Source organism: Meriones unguiculatus, chromosome 10 (assembly GCF_030254825.1).
Source record: "Meriones unguiculatus strain TT.TT164.6M chromosome 10, Bangor_MerUng_6.1, whole genome shotgun sequence".
NCBI classification, from domain to species: Eukaryota; Metazoa; Chordata; class Mammalia; order Rodentia; family Muridae; genus Meriones; species Meriones unguiculatus.
Genome location: NC_083358.1, coordinates 84,453,945 through 84,470,297, shown reverse-complemented (window position 1 = coordinate 84,470,297; position 16,353 = coordinate 84,453,945). Strand labels below are relative to the sequence as shown.

The following is a 16,353-nucleotide window of genomic DNA, read 5'->3' as shown; positions in this document are numbered from 1 at the left end:
ATTTCTCTAAGCTCTTTCCTGTCTCCGTGCTTAAAAGATCGGTATTGCTCATTCCTCTTAAATCCTTCCTTCTAGTGTTTAAAAGGGTTTCTGTTCCAGGCCTGGCCTGTGGGCTCCAGCGAGCCTCTCCTCTCCGACCCCCATTCCCAATGCTAAATTGCAGGTATGCACTGCTGCACATAGTGGTTACTGTGGGTCCTGAGGAAACTAATTCAGGTCCTCAAGCTCGTGAGGCAAGCACTTCACCAACTGAGCCATCTCCCCAGCCCCCATTTCACAGTTTTTAAACACTGTCAGGAATGGGGCATAGACTGGTTAGCTAATGGCTTGTTACAGAAGCTTTCTGTTCACATTCGTGAAGACGCTCACTATACAAAGCCTTTGCTTTTGCTGAGGTCTTGTGATGTAAGGCCAGTACCTCCAGAGTGAGCTGTTTCTCCACAACATCCCTTGAAACTTTGGTGACCTATTTTGTGCAAAGAAGCACGTGTCTAGGTTGAGTTCCCTGAGGGCTGACTCACCATCCCAGGCCCTAGTGCCAATAAACCTGCCAGATACCACTATGATACTGAACACATTTTAATTCATGCAGTCTTCACCACAATTCCACGAGCTACTTTCCTGCCATTCTTAACCCCGTCTTATAAATAAGAAAGGTGTAGCATGGAAAGAAACTTAACTTAGCCCAAAGTTTGATGGCTAGGTAGTAGAGACAAAATACAAACTCAAGTAGTCCAGTGGTTCAGCCATGCTGACCTTCTGCTCCTGCAAAAATTCCATAACAAGATGTAGAAGTGAAACAGTGAAAGTGATGGGCTGGTGATAGTTCGAGTTACAGTGTTTAACACACTGACTAGAGTTAACGTTGAATTTAACGTTTGTGTCTGTTGCACATCTGAGTGCCTCGCTTCTGTTCCCTTTCACGCCTTCCCACTGCCGTCGCTTCCTGCACTCAGAGGGAGCCTGTTTCTGTTTCCAGACCCAGCTCTCAGTTTCAAAACCTCACACCATGGTGGGCTGCCAGGAAGGCTGAATGGGGTTGGACAGCAGTGGAGGCTGGAGTCTTGAAAAACAATGGGTAAATGGACCGAAGGCTGCATGGCACTGACTCTCCCTGGAAACACTCTGTCACACTCAGAAAGTGTGATTTAATCCTGGTTAAGATCATTCCATTTTACACCCTAGTGGGCTGTCTAAAACTCATAGTGGACTTTTGAGTCCTACCCCGAGAAGCCTTACCAGTAAGTAGCAGGGTGTACATTAGTGGCCCTCTTAGCTGAACCACACAAAACAGGGGTTCTTTTTTCATTATCATTATCTCCACCTCCTTTTTTCCTTACAAGCTGCTTAAAGAGAACCTGAGAAGCCACTGCCCAGCGGAAGACGCCTGGACTGCGGCCCAGCAGTGCCCTCGGCTGGCCTGCAGGGAGGAGGGAACATTCATTCAATCAAAAAAGGCACTGTAGAGCTGGAGAGAGCAGCTGTGTGCAGGCTTCTCTTCCACAGGATTGCAGGCCCATCTTTTGGTAGCTGTGAGGCAGCTGCAAACAAAGCAACTAATGGCACAGACTGTGTGCGTGGGACTGGCAGCCTTGAAAGCTTTCAGGCTTTTCCCAGTTCATCTTCACAGTGTCCCAACAAGAGAGGCGCTGCTTGACTCAACATCTTACATGTGAGAGAGCAGGTAGAGAGAAGTGAAATAACTGCCCCACACCACACAGGTGGGAAGTGGCCGAGCCAGGCACAAGGCATTTGGCTCCAATGTGTTCCCACCCCTTTGTTCCCTAGCATCTCAACACTCTAGATGCACACCAAGCAGAAATGTTTCAAGAGACGCTGTATTTGAATTAGGAACCCTAGAGGTTTCTCACAGTGCCTGGGAATCCCTTTTTAAAGAAACTTTGGCTTTTGGTCAGGCAAATTCTTTCCCAAATTGCTTGTTTGATTCATTTAAATCTGCTGCCCATACCCTTAAAATCTGTTCCGACAGGGCCTCGTTCTGTTCTCCTGATAGACTGAGTGCCCCGACTCAGTGAGGCCCTGCCCACATAGCCATCACATCCCCAAAGTCCAGGGCTGTGGTGCCAAGCGTGGGCAGCAAACCACTCCCTCATGCTGTTAGAAGAGATGGACACCAGGAACTATGCTGAGCTGTTTGGGGAGGCTTAGGGGGTGTTGCTTTGCAAGAGTAAATATGTCCTTGGAGGCAGGTTTTGAGTCCTTACAGACTTAGGTCATTTGAGTTAGCTCTTCTGCTTCCCATTTGTGGCTCAGGATGTAAGCACTCAGCTGTTTCTACTACCATATCTGCCACCTGCTGCCATGATTGCCTGCCATGATGGACTCTACCCTCTGGGTAAACCCTTTCTTCTGTAAGTTGCCTTGGTCACAGCAATAGGAAAGTGATTAACTCACCACCTTTCCTTCTCTTGTTACTTTCCCTTTAGCACACACAGACCCTCTTACAAAAGTGAATGTAGGCTTCAGTGCCACACCTGACACAACTGCCTACCTGCAGTGTCTCTTGTAGTAGAGTAGAAATTTCCAAGTGCTAATGTACACCAAATCCATCTCAGAGTTGGCTGAACACGCGTATTCCTGGCCTCAGACTCGGGGCTTCCAATTTAGAGAGAGTCCACATTTTAAATTAGACTCAGGGATTATAATTTAGAGAGACACTACATTTAAATAAGAATCCCTGGATTAGTATAGTTTGGAGACCTCAGAACCACTCGCAGCATAGAATTCCATTTGTTTGTTTATTTGTTTGTTTCTCTAGGTAGCCCTGGCTGTCCTGGAACTCACTCTGTAGACCAGACTGGCCTTGAACTCAGAGATCTGCTTGCTTCTGCCTCCCCAGTGCTGGGATCAAAGGTCTGTGCCACGACCACCCAGCTAGATTTGTTTTTCTATTTGGTGGTTTCAGTGGAGTAGGGCAGAGATCAACTCATTGAGTCCCTCCTAATTTAAATCTGCAGCAGGAAGAAGTCATTAGTGTGGCTGGGCAAACAGCATCATTCAGATAAGTGTGAAGTCAGTAACAAAGAGAAACTGCTAAGCTCTTGTTGCATCAGTGCACCATGGCTTGGGTGCTGGAAAATTCATGGGCAACTTGAGAAGAAAGCAGTTTGGAGAACATGAACACACAGAGAGTAAAGCACATGTTCTTTACAAGATTGTAGCAATTCAGTCAAGATGAAATCTAAACTTTGCTCCAAAGTTCTGGGTGGTAGAGGCAGGTGGATCTCTGAGTTCAAGGCCAGTCTGGTCCACAGAGTGAATTCCAGGACAGCCAGGGCTACATAGAGAAACAAAGTTGTCTGAGTCAGAACAGCACAGCTACTGATGTAGCTCAATCTGTCAAATTCCATTTTGTCTGTTTCTTCATCTTCAACTATCTCTCTTTCTCTCACTCGCTCTCTCAAACAGAGTGTCACTGGTTTTCTTATGTATCCTTTTGTCTTAGAATTAAGGAATCTGATATTCATCTATAAAAATTCTCAAGCTTATTTTTAAGTACAGAATTAGTTTTCACATAAAATATTTAAAGAAAACCGTAGGCTGATTTTTCATCCCATCAAGATTTAAATTTAATGCATAGGAATTAAAGAAAAATAGAGCAAGCATCATGGGGAAGAGATCATGTACCCGCTTCTAAAAGGACCTCAACAGAAGCCAGGAGTTGTATAATCATTTTGAATTCAAGCCAGTTATTCTTGTTGAGAAAGGTTATTCCCTTTTCTTTTTAAAAAATGGTAACCATTCGGGGATGGAGAGATGGCTCAGCTGTTAAGAGCACTGAATGTTCTTCTAGGGGACCTGGGTTCAATTCCCAATACCTACATGGCAGCTCACAACTATCTGTAACTCCTTCACACAGACATATATATGTGAAGCAAGCAAAACACGAATGCATGTACAAATGTTAACCGTTTCGTTATTCTATCTGCAGAAGGCTTTACTGCTTGTTGTGGTTGATTTGACTGTCTGCTGGCTTGGATTGGGAGATACCCGGGGGCCTGCCAGTGTATACCTCTGTATTTGTCTGTGAGAGGAGTGTCTGCTCCAACCCCTACTTGTTCCCTTTTTCTCTGCTGCTAGGCAGTGCTCTACTTTGGAATATCTTTCCTGCCTGATGGAGTGGATCCTTTGGAACCCTGAGGAAAATAAATCCTTCCTCCCTTCAGTTGTTGTGCAAGTAGTTTGTTACAACTGTGTGAAAGTAGCCAGTCAACCAGTCCATCTCACTCCGGTAGTGTTTTCCAGTCTACCACCCATTTCCCTAGCCAAACTCTAACACTTTCCTAACAGTTGTGAGATTTTCACCTTTAGTTAAACCTTTGTTCCTAGCTAACTTGGGATTTCATTGACAGGCCTAAGGCAGGCCACTGTGAGGGGGAGACAAGCCCAGACCTCACCTCCATGTCTTGGTTGTGAGTCTTGCCTAACTCACCGAAAAGCTGTGTGGTTGTGTACTTGTCCTTGAATTTCTCAGTCAACATGAAAATAACCTCACAGAGCATGGTAAGATTTAAATGAGATTCAGTAGCACCCCTTCATCCAAGGTCTTACTTTTTGCAGTTTCAATTGCTCACGGTAAGCTGCAGTCTGAAAATATTAAATGGAAAATTCTCAAAGTACAGGATTTGTCTGGTCTTTTCTTCTCTGTCCTCCTAGGACATGAATCTTTCCCTTGTCCAGCATACATACCCACTCTATGGATCCTGCACCTACATTAGTCACCAGAAGCCTTCTTTGCTATCAGAGTGACAGTTACAGGGTCACTGTGCGCGTGTTTATGTGACCCTTATTTTATTCAAGAGTGAATGACCTTAAAGCTCAAGAGTAGCAATGTTGGCAATTGGAATATGCCAAAGAAACACCATGAAGTTCTTCCTGTAAGTGAAAGGGTAAACGTTCTTGATTTAAAGAAGGGAAAAAAATAATATGCTGAGGTTGCTAAAATCTGCAGTATTTCTTTATAGTTTTTTTATTAATGTATTTATTTTTTGTTCACTCTGCATCCTGGTTGTAGCTCCATCCCTCCTCCCCTCCCAGTCCCACCCTCTCTCCTTTCCCACTCCTCCCTTGCCTGTCCCTCAGAAAAGGCGAGCTCCCTTTCCTATCTGTCTTTATAGTTATTCTATTTTATCATTGGTTACTGGTAATCCCATATTATGCCTTGCTTATAAATTAAGCTTCCTCATGGATATGTACAGGAAAACATAGTCTCTGTAAGGTTTGGTATACTCATGGCATGAAATATCAGCTCAGGATAGATCATATTCCACAGGTAAAGAAGAACTACTATTATTTTGCAAGATGCATAATTATATTAGAATGCATAATTATGTTAGGCTCTACCTAGCAGAGTGGGTGCTCTGTATGGCCACCTCCAGCTCTGGCTGGCTATGCATCAAAAAGTCCTACCTAATACAAAGTGTGAGGGAAACGTAGGGGCAAACACTGGCTCCATAGGTTTTAAAGAACTTGTTGAAAATGTTTCAGTGTGTTGAAAGTGCAATGAAAACTAAGAAGACTGAGAAGGAAGGAAGCTGTCCCTTTGGTTGGTCCATTTGTGCAGAAAATAGGAAAACAACAAGATTGTGTTTCCTTAACTGATAGCAGAAGCAGGAAGCCCAGAGGCTGTGCTCATCACCGGCTGATGGTGTAGCTCGGCATGTTTATTCTAAGTCCATTTCATTCTTGTACTTGGCTCAGCAATTGCAGGAAATTAAAAACTAACTTAGTGTGGGCACTGACAGGCTCTCAGCTCCTTTGCCTACTTTGAACTTACAGGTGAAAAAACAGCCTTCAGCAAGTATGAGATGTCCAAACAGGATAGCCTTAGATCTAGTGATGTTGTCATCATGCTTATGACCTTCGTCCCACGTGTGTATCTTTTTACTTCTTGTCTACCTGTGAGAACAGGACTTTGGTTCACTGACATGCGCATCCTGAATACCAGGGAACCTGTCGTGTTGCCTTTGCTTAGTAAACTATCACTTGAATGGGAGAATCTGTCAATGGAGAAATCGAGACACGGGATAGGTAAAGATATTGTCCCAGGTCACATTGCCATTCAGCAGCCAGTCCAGCTCAGCGTAATTGCAAACCCTAGCCTTGTAAGCATGATATTATTCAACATCCTCTTGAAACAATTAGATATATGATATTTTTACTCCTTCACATAGTATAACATTGTAACTTGATATACAGTGTGTAATGACTATTATAATTATCGTATGCTGGAAAATGAGAAATCATACTCTCCTGTAGTTATTTTGAAGTATATAATTGTTATCGCCTGTTGTTATTCTTTTGTGCTGTTTTCCCTCAGAACGGCCTTCCCCCATAAAGCTGTGTTTTGTTACACATTGCCCACTCTCTGCCTGCTCTCTCCCAGTCCCTAGTGACCTCCGCTTCCATGTGATCAACTTTCTTAGCTTCCACACCTGACTGAGAATATGCAGTATTTGTCTTTCTGTACCTGGTTTATATCATTTATCATAACATCCTCCAGTTCCATCCATGTTGCCACAAATTAGAGGATTTCCTCCTTTTTTATGGCTGTCATTCAGCCCCTTAATGGACTAAGTGAATACACAGTGAGTAGGGAATTCTCTCTGAGCAGGAGTAATCAGCGATGGGTTATCAGTTTTAGAACGTAACAATTGGACAAGATCCCACAGGCCTGACGTTTCTTGTTTTTCCCAGTAACCTGGTAAAATTGTGAACGGTGCTTTTGAATTTCCTATTAAAACATGCATGTGATCAGCTGAGGAGCCAATACCTTCGAAGCATTGGTACAGCCCCTTAGATAAAGTTTGTGACTTGCTTCCCTTTTGACATGGTTTAAAAGGACGTAGATATTATGTCTGTGTGAAGAGAAATAGAAAATTGACCAAGAGGCAACAGTTAGGACATTTGGTTGGCTTTAACTTAAAACCACTGCTTCCTTTCTCCTTTGTCGGTTCAATTCCACTTTTAGAGATCAACAAATATGAATTACAAAACAGAAATAAAAGTAGTCGGATGGGCTGCAGTGGAGCAACAGATGTCAAGTGCAGAAGCAGGTGGGGAGATTACTTCTGCACAGATAGAGAGTTTAGTGAACACAGTGACGATGGACAGTCTGTTAGCAGCAAACCTGGAAGAGACGTTGAGGTTAATAAACTGATTCAAGTATTTAGGATTCATTTGGTTATTTCACATTGGTCCTGATATTTAGGTATTTCTGTCTAACTGTTATCACTCAGGTGACTAAATGTAAAAGAGAGGAAATACAACCTACCATAATGTAAGCCAAATCCATATGTCACCCCGTCTGCTACACATCCCTTTCCTGCCTGCTTGTCTGTATCACTGATGGTGCATACTCAGCTACCCTTCCAGTCTCCTCCCCAGCCTTCCCGGCCGCTCACTTGTCCAGACCTGCTGCCCTACAGCGATATCTTTTTTCCTCCCTGACTGTACAAAAAGAATTTCGGGAAATGCTACTGAGAACTCTAAAACTGTCAGGAACTTAGTGAAATAGCCACAGAAAACAGAGGGGTGAAGCTGGAGCTGAGCAGGTAGGGCCATGCCCCAAGCCCCATGGTCACTGGGCTGCTTGCTGAGGACACTTCCTGCCACTGCTGCTGGACAGTAGATGCTATGGCTGGTACCACTGACAATGAGTGCTGGCCTCTGCCAGTGGCACCTTTGCCACTAGAACAGATTCTCCTCCAGCCTTGTTCCTTTGTACTTCTGAATCCTGGTCAGATGGAAGCAGACTTCAGGCCAACTTACTGGCCTATATAGTAATGGTAAAAGGGGCCTAGAAAGGGGTCATCTCCTGTGGTGTGAGAAATGAAGTTGGCCTGCAACCAGAATCAGATTTTAGAAACAAGATACAACTTTATTTATCAGTTGGTTGGTTGGTTGGTTGGTTGGTTGGTTGAAACAGGGCCTCACTATATAGCCCTGGCTGTCCTGGAACTTGCTATGTAGGCTAGGCTGGCTTTGAGAAACAGGGGTACGCTATGCCTGCCTCTGCCTGAGCCACCACACCTGGCCCCTGCAGCCATTCTTAACATGGTGACCAATGTCGCTTCCTGTTACGCTGTAGTTGAGCTTCTTCCTGTGTCTACTGATTTCAGAATCCACATAAGCATGTCTGCCCTCCACCTCCCTGCCCAGCTTTCTGCATAGTGGAACAGAATTTGACAGAGCCTGTTACCTCCAATTGCCTCCTGCCTGCGATAGCTCAAGTTTTGACAAAGGGCTCCAGTTCTCTGGCTCTATCCTTGCCTCTAGGAATGCAATAGAATCTTCCCCTGCAACTGTGTCCCCACAGCTTTTGACATCTCTCTATTATCCTCCTTTACCAGCAAGAGACTTTTGGGTTTGAAGAGATGGCTCAGTGGTTAAGAGCACTAGCTCTTAACCCTGAGGACCCAGGTTCAATTCCCAGCACCCACATGGCAGTTCATAACTGTACCTCCAGTTCCAGGGGATCTGACACCCTCATTCTGATATACATGAAGGCAAAACTCCAACACACATAAAATAAAATGAAGTAAATTCTGAAAGTGAGTGTGAGGCAATCCTCACAGGTTCTGCTTCGCTGTCCCATCTTCCAAGAGTGAAGCCTTTGCAGTCTCTCAGTCTCACCTTCACATGCCCTGTCCTGGATTAGCCTCAACTGCATATTGCGGGCCTGTGACCAACACAGCACCCCAAAACTCCAGGTTCAGTGTTGAGAGGGGATTCCTGCTGGGCTGGGAGTTAAGGTCAAATTGATGAGCTTAAGACACCTACGATGTCTTTTCGTACATGTAGGTGTTATGTTTCAGCCAGCGAGACTTGACCTGTATGACCCAAATGTACAGATCAACACGCCTGTTACGATTGCTCTTGGTCTTTAACTGGTGCATCTACCGTCATGGCTGTGTATATAGTGGGCTGGCCTCTTTCTGTTTTCTAGACCTATGGCGTGTGTTACTTTTTGTGCATCCCTCATACTTTCTGCTTTCACGGCGTATTAACATGGTAATACATCCAACAGTTACACATGGAACACCTACAGACTGGCACTGCCAAATAGTCAGAGGCTAGTTAGAAAGTTAGACAAAATAAAGGATTATGCCAATTAGATTTTTTTTTAATTGCCAGTGACAGGAATTTTGATTGAAACTGGCTTAAGCAAAGGTAGAATGTATCCCCTCACATTCCTAGCAAGTCTAGGGAAAGATCAGGTTCCCTCCAGGCACAGCTGGATTCATGGATCTTTTTCTCCCCCTGCCCCCGCCCCGTTTTTTGTTTTTCCAGACAGAGTTTCTCTGCGTAGCCTTTGCTGTCCTGGACTTTGTAGACCAGGGTGGCCTTGAACTCACAAGAGATCTGCCTGCCTCAGTCTCTCTGAGTGCTGGGATTATAGCTATGCCCCACCGCACCATGCTGGATTCATGGATCTTAACCTTTGTTTTCAAAAGGATTATGGCCTGTCTTTATCTCTCAGCTCTGCTTGCCTTTGCAGTGATTTTATTCTCAAGTTCCCAACATGACAGCAAGCTAGATGTCAAATCCCAAGTTCACCCCAACGTGGCTTCCAGAACAGTAAAGAAAGCACTGACTATTCCAACCAGGCATGGTGGAGCTCACCTATAACAGCAGCACAGAGCCAGGACAGTAACCCATGGGTTTGAGGCTACCCCGGGCTTCAAAATAAGTTGTATATAACAACACCCTATCTCAAAAAAAAAAAAAAAAAAAAAAAAAAAAGGAAGGGAAGAGGGAAGGAAAAGGAAGGGGGAAGAGAAGGGAAAGGAAGGGAAGGGAAGAAGGGAAAAGAAAAGGAAAGGAAAGGAAAAAGGCACACTCAGTCATCAGGCCCCTCAGATGCCCCAGTCTCACGGATTCTGCCTGGCAGTGCTCTTGAACCAGAAGGATTTGGCAGAAGAATTCAGTGCTCTGGTCAGACTGCATTCACATGTCCCTTCCTTATAGCCGGATGGAGAGTCATTCAAATACTTAACTTTGATTGCAGAGGATAGACTGGGTAGCAGATGCAGGCTGTTGGCCAACATAAAATGAACACAATGGTATTTTTGTAAAATTTTTGCTTTGTTTTGGCTTTTTTGTTTGTTGTTTGTTTTGAGATTTTAATTTTTGTGGGAAGTTTTTGTTTCTGGTTTTTGTTTTTGTTTTTTAAAGAGAGAGAAAGAACAAAGTTAGGTGAGTAGGGAGAGTGTCTGGGAGGTCTTAGGGGAAGGGATGACCATGATCAAAATATATTGTGTGAAAGAAAATGAAAAGCCTATGGTGACAGCTGTTAGCCAAGCACATGAAGGTTAGGCATGCGCAGTCAAGCTCAGGTGGACAGTCCAGAGGGGAGCAGAGAAAAGTCACTTTCTTTCCTTAGCCCTTGCTCCTGCCTCCTCTTCCTTGTGGGCAGCTCTGTTCAGTTGCAGACTGTAGATTGCCTCTGAAGTAAGCCAAGAGACAGCCAGGCCAGGGTTCCAGCACACACTGAGAATTTGTGTTTTCAGTCATTGCATTAAACTTGTTTAACACAAAGCTTCTTGCTGGCTTTTTTTTTTTTTTTTTTCTTCAATGTGTGGAATAAGTCTCTCTGGAATGCTTCTTAGAATAATAAAGTCATAATCCACATTGTAAAAAAAAAAAAAAGATTCTAGGCTGATGCTAGAATTAAAATCAGTTTAATTAAAAGTGATTTTTCTGGAGACTAGTGTGCCTTCTCCTCCCCCTAATTTCCCTTTACCCTCTTTACCCCGAGCTGGATGTCAAAGCCAGGGCCTTTCACAGGCTGTGTCAAAAGCTCTATCCTGGGGCTCTATCATGCTTCCCTCCAACTTGTTGATTCATGATTTTGTAGTTTTGCTGTACCTGTGCCTTTTATGGTAAGGCGCTTTAGCGTACGGCAATACAGACTATCGAGAAACAAACAAAATACTCTGGTTTCCACTTTCACCAGCCTCTCATTCCCGTCTATGGCAGCTTGTTTAGTCATCTCTCACCAGTATCTGCTCATTTACATTTGTATATCGCTTATATAAAGAGTCAGCCAGATGTTGAAGTGAACACATGTGGCTATGTCTTTTTTTAAAAAAATGTTTTGTGCCACTCAAATTCCAGCAAGCTGTAACTTTAGTTTTAAGATTGAGGAAAACAATCCAAGGATTAGATATATTTTAATACAGAAGCTGTTACCTAGACAGCCGTGGCAGTGCTGGGGTCCTTCTTGGCTCTCTTGACTGCAGGAATCTTGTGGGCGGAGGCCAAGGATCCAGCTAGCCACCCTGTGATGCCCAGGGCTGGCCCCACAACTGGGAGGTGGGCACTCCAACGCTGGGAAAGGAGTCAGAATGAGTTTATAGGTATCAAACAACAGTAGAGGAAAACTGGGGTCGTGGGGCCCGCAAATCACTTAGCCTCGTTTCGTGTTTTTAAGTTAGGAAGATAAATGAAGTAAACCATAGCCTGAAGCCATTTAACCTCTCTACTCCCTAACCCTGAGATCAAGCGAACTGACTCCTTATCTACAAGAAAGGATAGTTAAACTCCCCTCATATTACACTATGAGTAATATTTAAAGCATTCTACATGCATTAAACTTCCATGTATATAACTTTAAATGTTCCATGTGGTCTGTGGCCATGGTGAGTTGTTATTAGTGGCGATGAGATCCACTGCAGTTGTCTTGATCTGCCTGCGGCCTGTGTGTCTCTTCCACCCCAGCTCAGGCCTGTGTTGTTTGTACTGTATTGTTTTGAGGGTGTGTTAAGCTAATGGAGATGAAAGGCTGGACTCTGGTGCCGCTTAGTCACTGCAAGGACAGAACCATTTAAGTTATAGGAAGAACACTTCAGAAAGCTACGAAAAAGATGGATCCCACCTGAGAATAGGCAGAGCAGAGCTCTGTGTGTACCTGGGGCGAATTGTTTGACAAATGGCAACCCTGAGTCTTGAGATTGATATTTACTATACCATCTTCATACTTGCAGGAAGGATGGAGCTAGGCAAGATGACTTTTATCTAACTCTTGCAATCTTTGCCATGTTTGCCCAGAGGCAGGCTGCCCATCTGTGTGAGAGTCCCTCATGCAAGGAAGCTCAACCCTGTGTCTGAAGACCCATTCCACTGGAAGAGTCTGATGTTCCGTGGATTTGGGTTTGGAAGGATCACGTGCATACTGCTAGGCATGTGTAGACAACTACAAGCCTCCTGTTTTGTAGTTGTGGAGTAAAATGATTTATTGGGTTTTACTAATTCAGTCAATATGAGCATATGAGAAAAATACTTCATATAACACTTTCCCTCTTAAATAGTAATAAATTATCTTACTAATAAGTCAGTGAAATAAGATTCTTCCCATTTCTTCAAAGACCACTAAAACTGGTGGCTTTCTGCAGATAGTAGCAGAATCCCAGTAATACTAAAGTTCTCCTGTGTTACAAGCACAAATTCAGTTATGTTAAGGGGAAAAAACCAAAACCAAACAAACAAAAACCCCTTTATTCACGTGGTCTCTTTGTCCTGTTTGTCAGGCTGGAGCCCCAAGAGACACTACATCATGGTCATTGGAAGAGTTCTTTCTACTTATATAAGTAGAAGAAAGAAAACTGATGGATCTTAGGATTTGCTTTTGTTTTATCTGTAGTGTGAGACACTGACGGTTCGTAAGGTTTGGAGAAGGGTGAAAATCCCCCATACAATGAGAACTGAGTAATCACTAACCACTGTGCTAGAAGGTGTAGCCGGAGAGATGGCTTAGTAGGTAAGTGCCTGCTCCACAGCATGAAGACCTGAGTTTGGGTCCGCAGTACCTACATAGAAGCCACAGGGATCTGCAGCCCTGCATTTCTGAGTGGAACAAGACAGATACAGGACTCCAGGGCGAGCCAGCCACTTAACCAAAGTGATGAGCCCTAGATTTTAAAAAAAAATCCTGTCTCAAAAAATAAAGTGGAGAGCAATAAAAGGAGACTCCCAATGTCAGCCTCTAGCCTGTGGCCTCTACATGCACACCTTTAAGTGAGCATAACCCCCACAGACAGACAGAGACAGAGAAGACTGGGGTGGGAGGGGGGTGATTCGCCCAAGTCACACAGCTGGAAAACAAGAGCGCCAAGACATCAAAGCTGCACATGACTTGTGGGTACATTGCCTTCAGTACACACTGTCACATCTGTGTTCTTAACAAGAAAGGCTTGACTGGATTAATAAATCTCCCTCTAAGAATGGTCCACTAAAGACACTAGCCTGTATTTTAATTTGGCCTTTTTTTTTTTTTTAAGGTGCTGTGTAATGGACCAGGAACATGTGTTCCCATCTGCGTGTCTGCCCTGCTCCTTGGGATACTTGGAATAAAGAAAGTGATCATTGTCTACGTTGAGAGCATCTGCAGAGTGGAAACTTTATCCCTGTCTGGAAAGATTCTGTTTCATCTCTCCGATTACTTTATTGTTCAGTGGCCAGCTCTGAAGGAGAAGTACCCCAAGTCTGTGTACCTGGGGCGAATTGTTTGACAAATGGCAACCCTGAGTCTTGAGATTGATATTTACTATACCATCTTCATTGTAGTTTTTCAAAAGCCTAACGAATTACTAGTGGTGAAGAATTTAAAGTATGCAAATAATTCAATGAAAAAAGACAAACATAGCACATGGTGCCAACCAAATAGCTATGTCTGGACACCAAAAATATTTTTCTAAATAAAAATATATAACACTACTCGCAGCTTTTCTTTAGACTCTTGTAACCGTGGGTTTTTGTTTCTTTTGTTTTTGGTTGTTTTTGTTTTTTTTTTTCCCTCAACCTAAATATAGAGTGTGTATGTTTAGTAACACTTCCTGCTTTACAGCTTTAAATAAAACAAGTGTTCTACATTATAAAAAGAAAAGAACAGGATAAGCCAGGTTTGGGGGAAGTATTGTCGTTCTAGCATATATCCCACACCCAGGAAGTAGAGGGAGGAGGATCAGGAGTTTACAGGTATCCTTGGCTACCTAGAAAGTTTGAGGCCAGCCTGGACTACATAAGGAGCTAGGGACAGGGAAGTGAGGAAAGAGGGGGAGATAAAGAACAAGGCATTCCTTTGGTTGTGTTCAGCCGTGTCAGGCTTTAGTCCTTCCGTGGAAGCAAGGATGTCCCCAGTGAACTATCTCAGCATAAAGGGAGCAGTTTGGTAAACTACACAGACTTCCAGATCACTGACCATAAAAGGTGTCTTTCTTCAGTCTTCAGTCTTGCTTATTGTGTTGTTGGCCTGTATCCAGGATATATTTTAAAATTTGTTCAGTTAAAATATATTAAAAGGTGACCAGTGTCGTAGTATTAAAAGCATGATTCTATCCGTTTGGAATCTAAATTCTCAAACATTAAAACAAACAAACAAAAAAAAGTTGGAAATAAATTTATTTCCAATGGCTGTAATTGTTTCTACCTTTTTGAAATTCTTTTTTTTTCTTTAAAGATTTATTTATTATGTATACAATGTTTTATTTATTATGTATACAATGCATACAGGTGTTTTGTATACACCTGCACTCCAGAAGAGGGTAGCAGATCTCATTATAGATGGTTGTGAGCCACCATGTGGTTGCTGGGAATTGAACTCAGGCCCTCTGAAAGAGGAGTCAGTGCTCTTAACCTCTGAGCCATCTCTCCCGCCCCCTTTTTGAAATTTTTATGCCTGCTTAGTAGAAAATGTATTCATAAACATTTAGGTGCTGCTTGCTGTATACCAGGTATTTTAAGCACTTTTCAGATAATACCTAATTCAACCTGGAAGGATTCCATGAGGTAGAGACTCTTACTGTCCCTGTCTTGTAGATGACTTGTCCAGGATCGCATGACTAGGAAATGACAAAGACAGATCCAAACCTGAGTAGGCCTGCTTGAGGGTGAGACTGATTTCATGAGTATGTGGCCTCTGCCGTACTTGGGAGGGTTTCCACATTCTGCCTTCAAGCTCTAATTTTTTGTGTGTTATTTTTATTTCTATTATTATTTGTTTTTATTGTTGCTGCTGCTGTTGCTACTTTCTGGTGCTAGAAATTAAACCAAGGATCTCCCACCTTGTTAGAATGCTTGCCTCAGCTCCACCTTCAAGCATCTTGCTCAATTTAAACAGGAACTTACACTTTAGACTTCACAAATTATATAGCTAGTGCTGCTTCAGTCTGTGTCCCTAACAGATCATTGTCTGTGATGAAGTTTATCAACGGCCAGGAATGTTGGTCTCCTGACTCTTAGTGCTGCTCCCTTAGCAAAGCCACAAAAAAATGCAAAGGCATTTATGTTTATTACTTGAATTTATAGTTGTTTTTTTAATCAATTACAGTTTATTCACTTTGTATCCCCCTGTAGGCCCTCCCTCCTCCCCTCCAAACCCCATCCTCCTTTCTCCTTCTTCACCCAAGTCCCTCGCCAAGTGCCAAGTCCATTGATAGGGGAGTTCCTCTTCTCATTCCTTCTCTTCCTAGTAGATCAGGTCTTATCAGGAGTGGCTACATTGTCTTCCTCTGTGGCCTGGTAAGGCTGCTCCCCCCTCAGGGGGAGGTGATCAAAGAGCAGGCCAATCAGTTCATGTCAGAGACAGTCCCTGTTCTCATTACTATAGAACCCACTTGGACACTGAACTGCCATGGGCTACATCTGTGCAGAGGTTCTAGCTTATCTCCATGAGTGGTCCTTGGTTGAAATATCAGTCTCAGAAAAGACCCCTGTGCCCAGAATTCTTGGTTCTGTTGCTCTCCTTGTGGAGCTTCTGTCCTCTCCAGGTCTTACTATCTCCCCATTCTTTCATGAGTTTCCCTGCACTCCACCCAGAGTTTGGCTATAAGTCTCAGCTTCTGCTCTGATACCCTGCAGGGTAGAGCCATTCAGAGGCCCTCTGAGGTAGGCTCCTGTCCTGTTCCCTGTTTTCTCCCTCTTCTGATGTACATCCTCTTTGCCTTTCGGAATGGGGATTGAGCAATTTAGCCAGAGTCCTCCTTTTGGATTAGTTTCTTTAGGTGTACAGATTTTAGTATGTTTATCTTATATATCTAATATCCACTTATGAGTGAGTGTATACCCTGTGTTGTCTTTCTGCTTCTGGGATAACTCAGTTAGGATGATCTTTTCCAGTTCCCACCATTTACCTGCAAATTTCGTGATTTCCTTGTTTTTTTATTGCTGAGTAATATTTCACTGTGTAGATGTACCACAATTTCTGTATCATTCCTCAACTGAGGGGCATCTGAGTTGTTTCCAGCTTCTGGCTATTACAAATAAAGCTGCTGCAAACATGGTTGAGCAAATGTCCTTGTGTACTTGAGCAATTTTTGGATATATGCCTAGGAG

General features: G+C 43.4%; 1 protein-coding gene across 2 annotated transcripts in view; it reads left to right on the top strand.

Moving 5' to 3' along the window:
• The window catches only part of Alg14 (ALG14 UDP-N-acetylglucosaminyltransferase subunit), a 70,699-nt gene extending 56,962 nt beyond the window's left edge, over window positions 1-13,737 (top strand). For both annotated transcript variants that reach the window (XM_060392814.1, XM_021644446.2), the window contains one exon: window positions 13,302-13,737. In XM_060392814.1, the coding sequence (XP_060248797.1) occupies window positions 13,302-13,532 (231 nt within the window). In that variant the 3' untranslated portion in view covers window positions 13,533-13,737. The remainder of the gene's footprint in view (window positions 1-13,301) is intronic.
• Window positions 13,738-16,353: the final 2,616 nt, after the last annotated feature.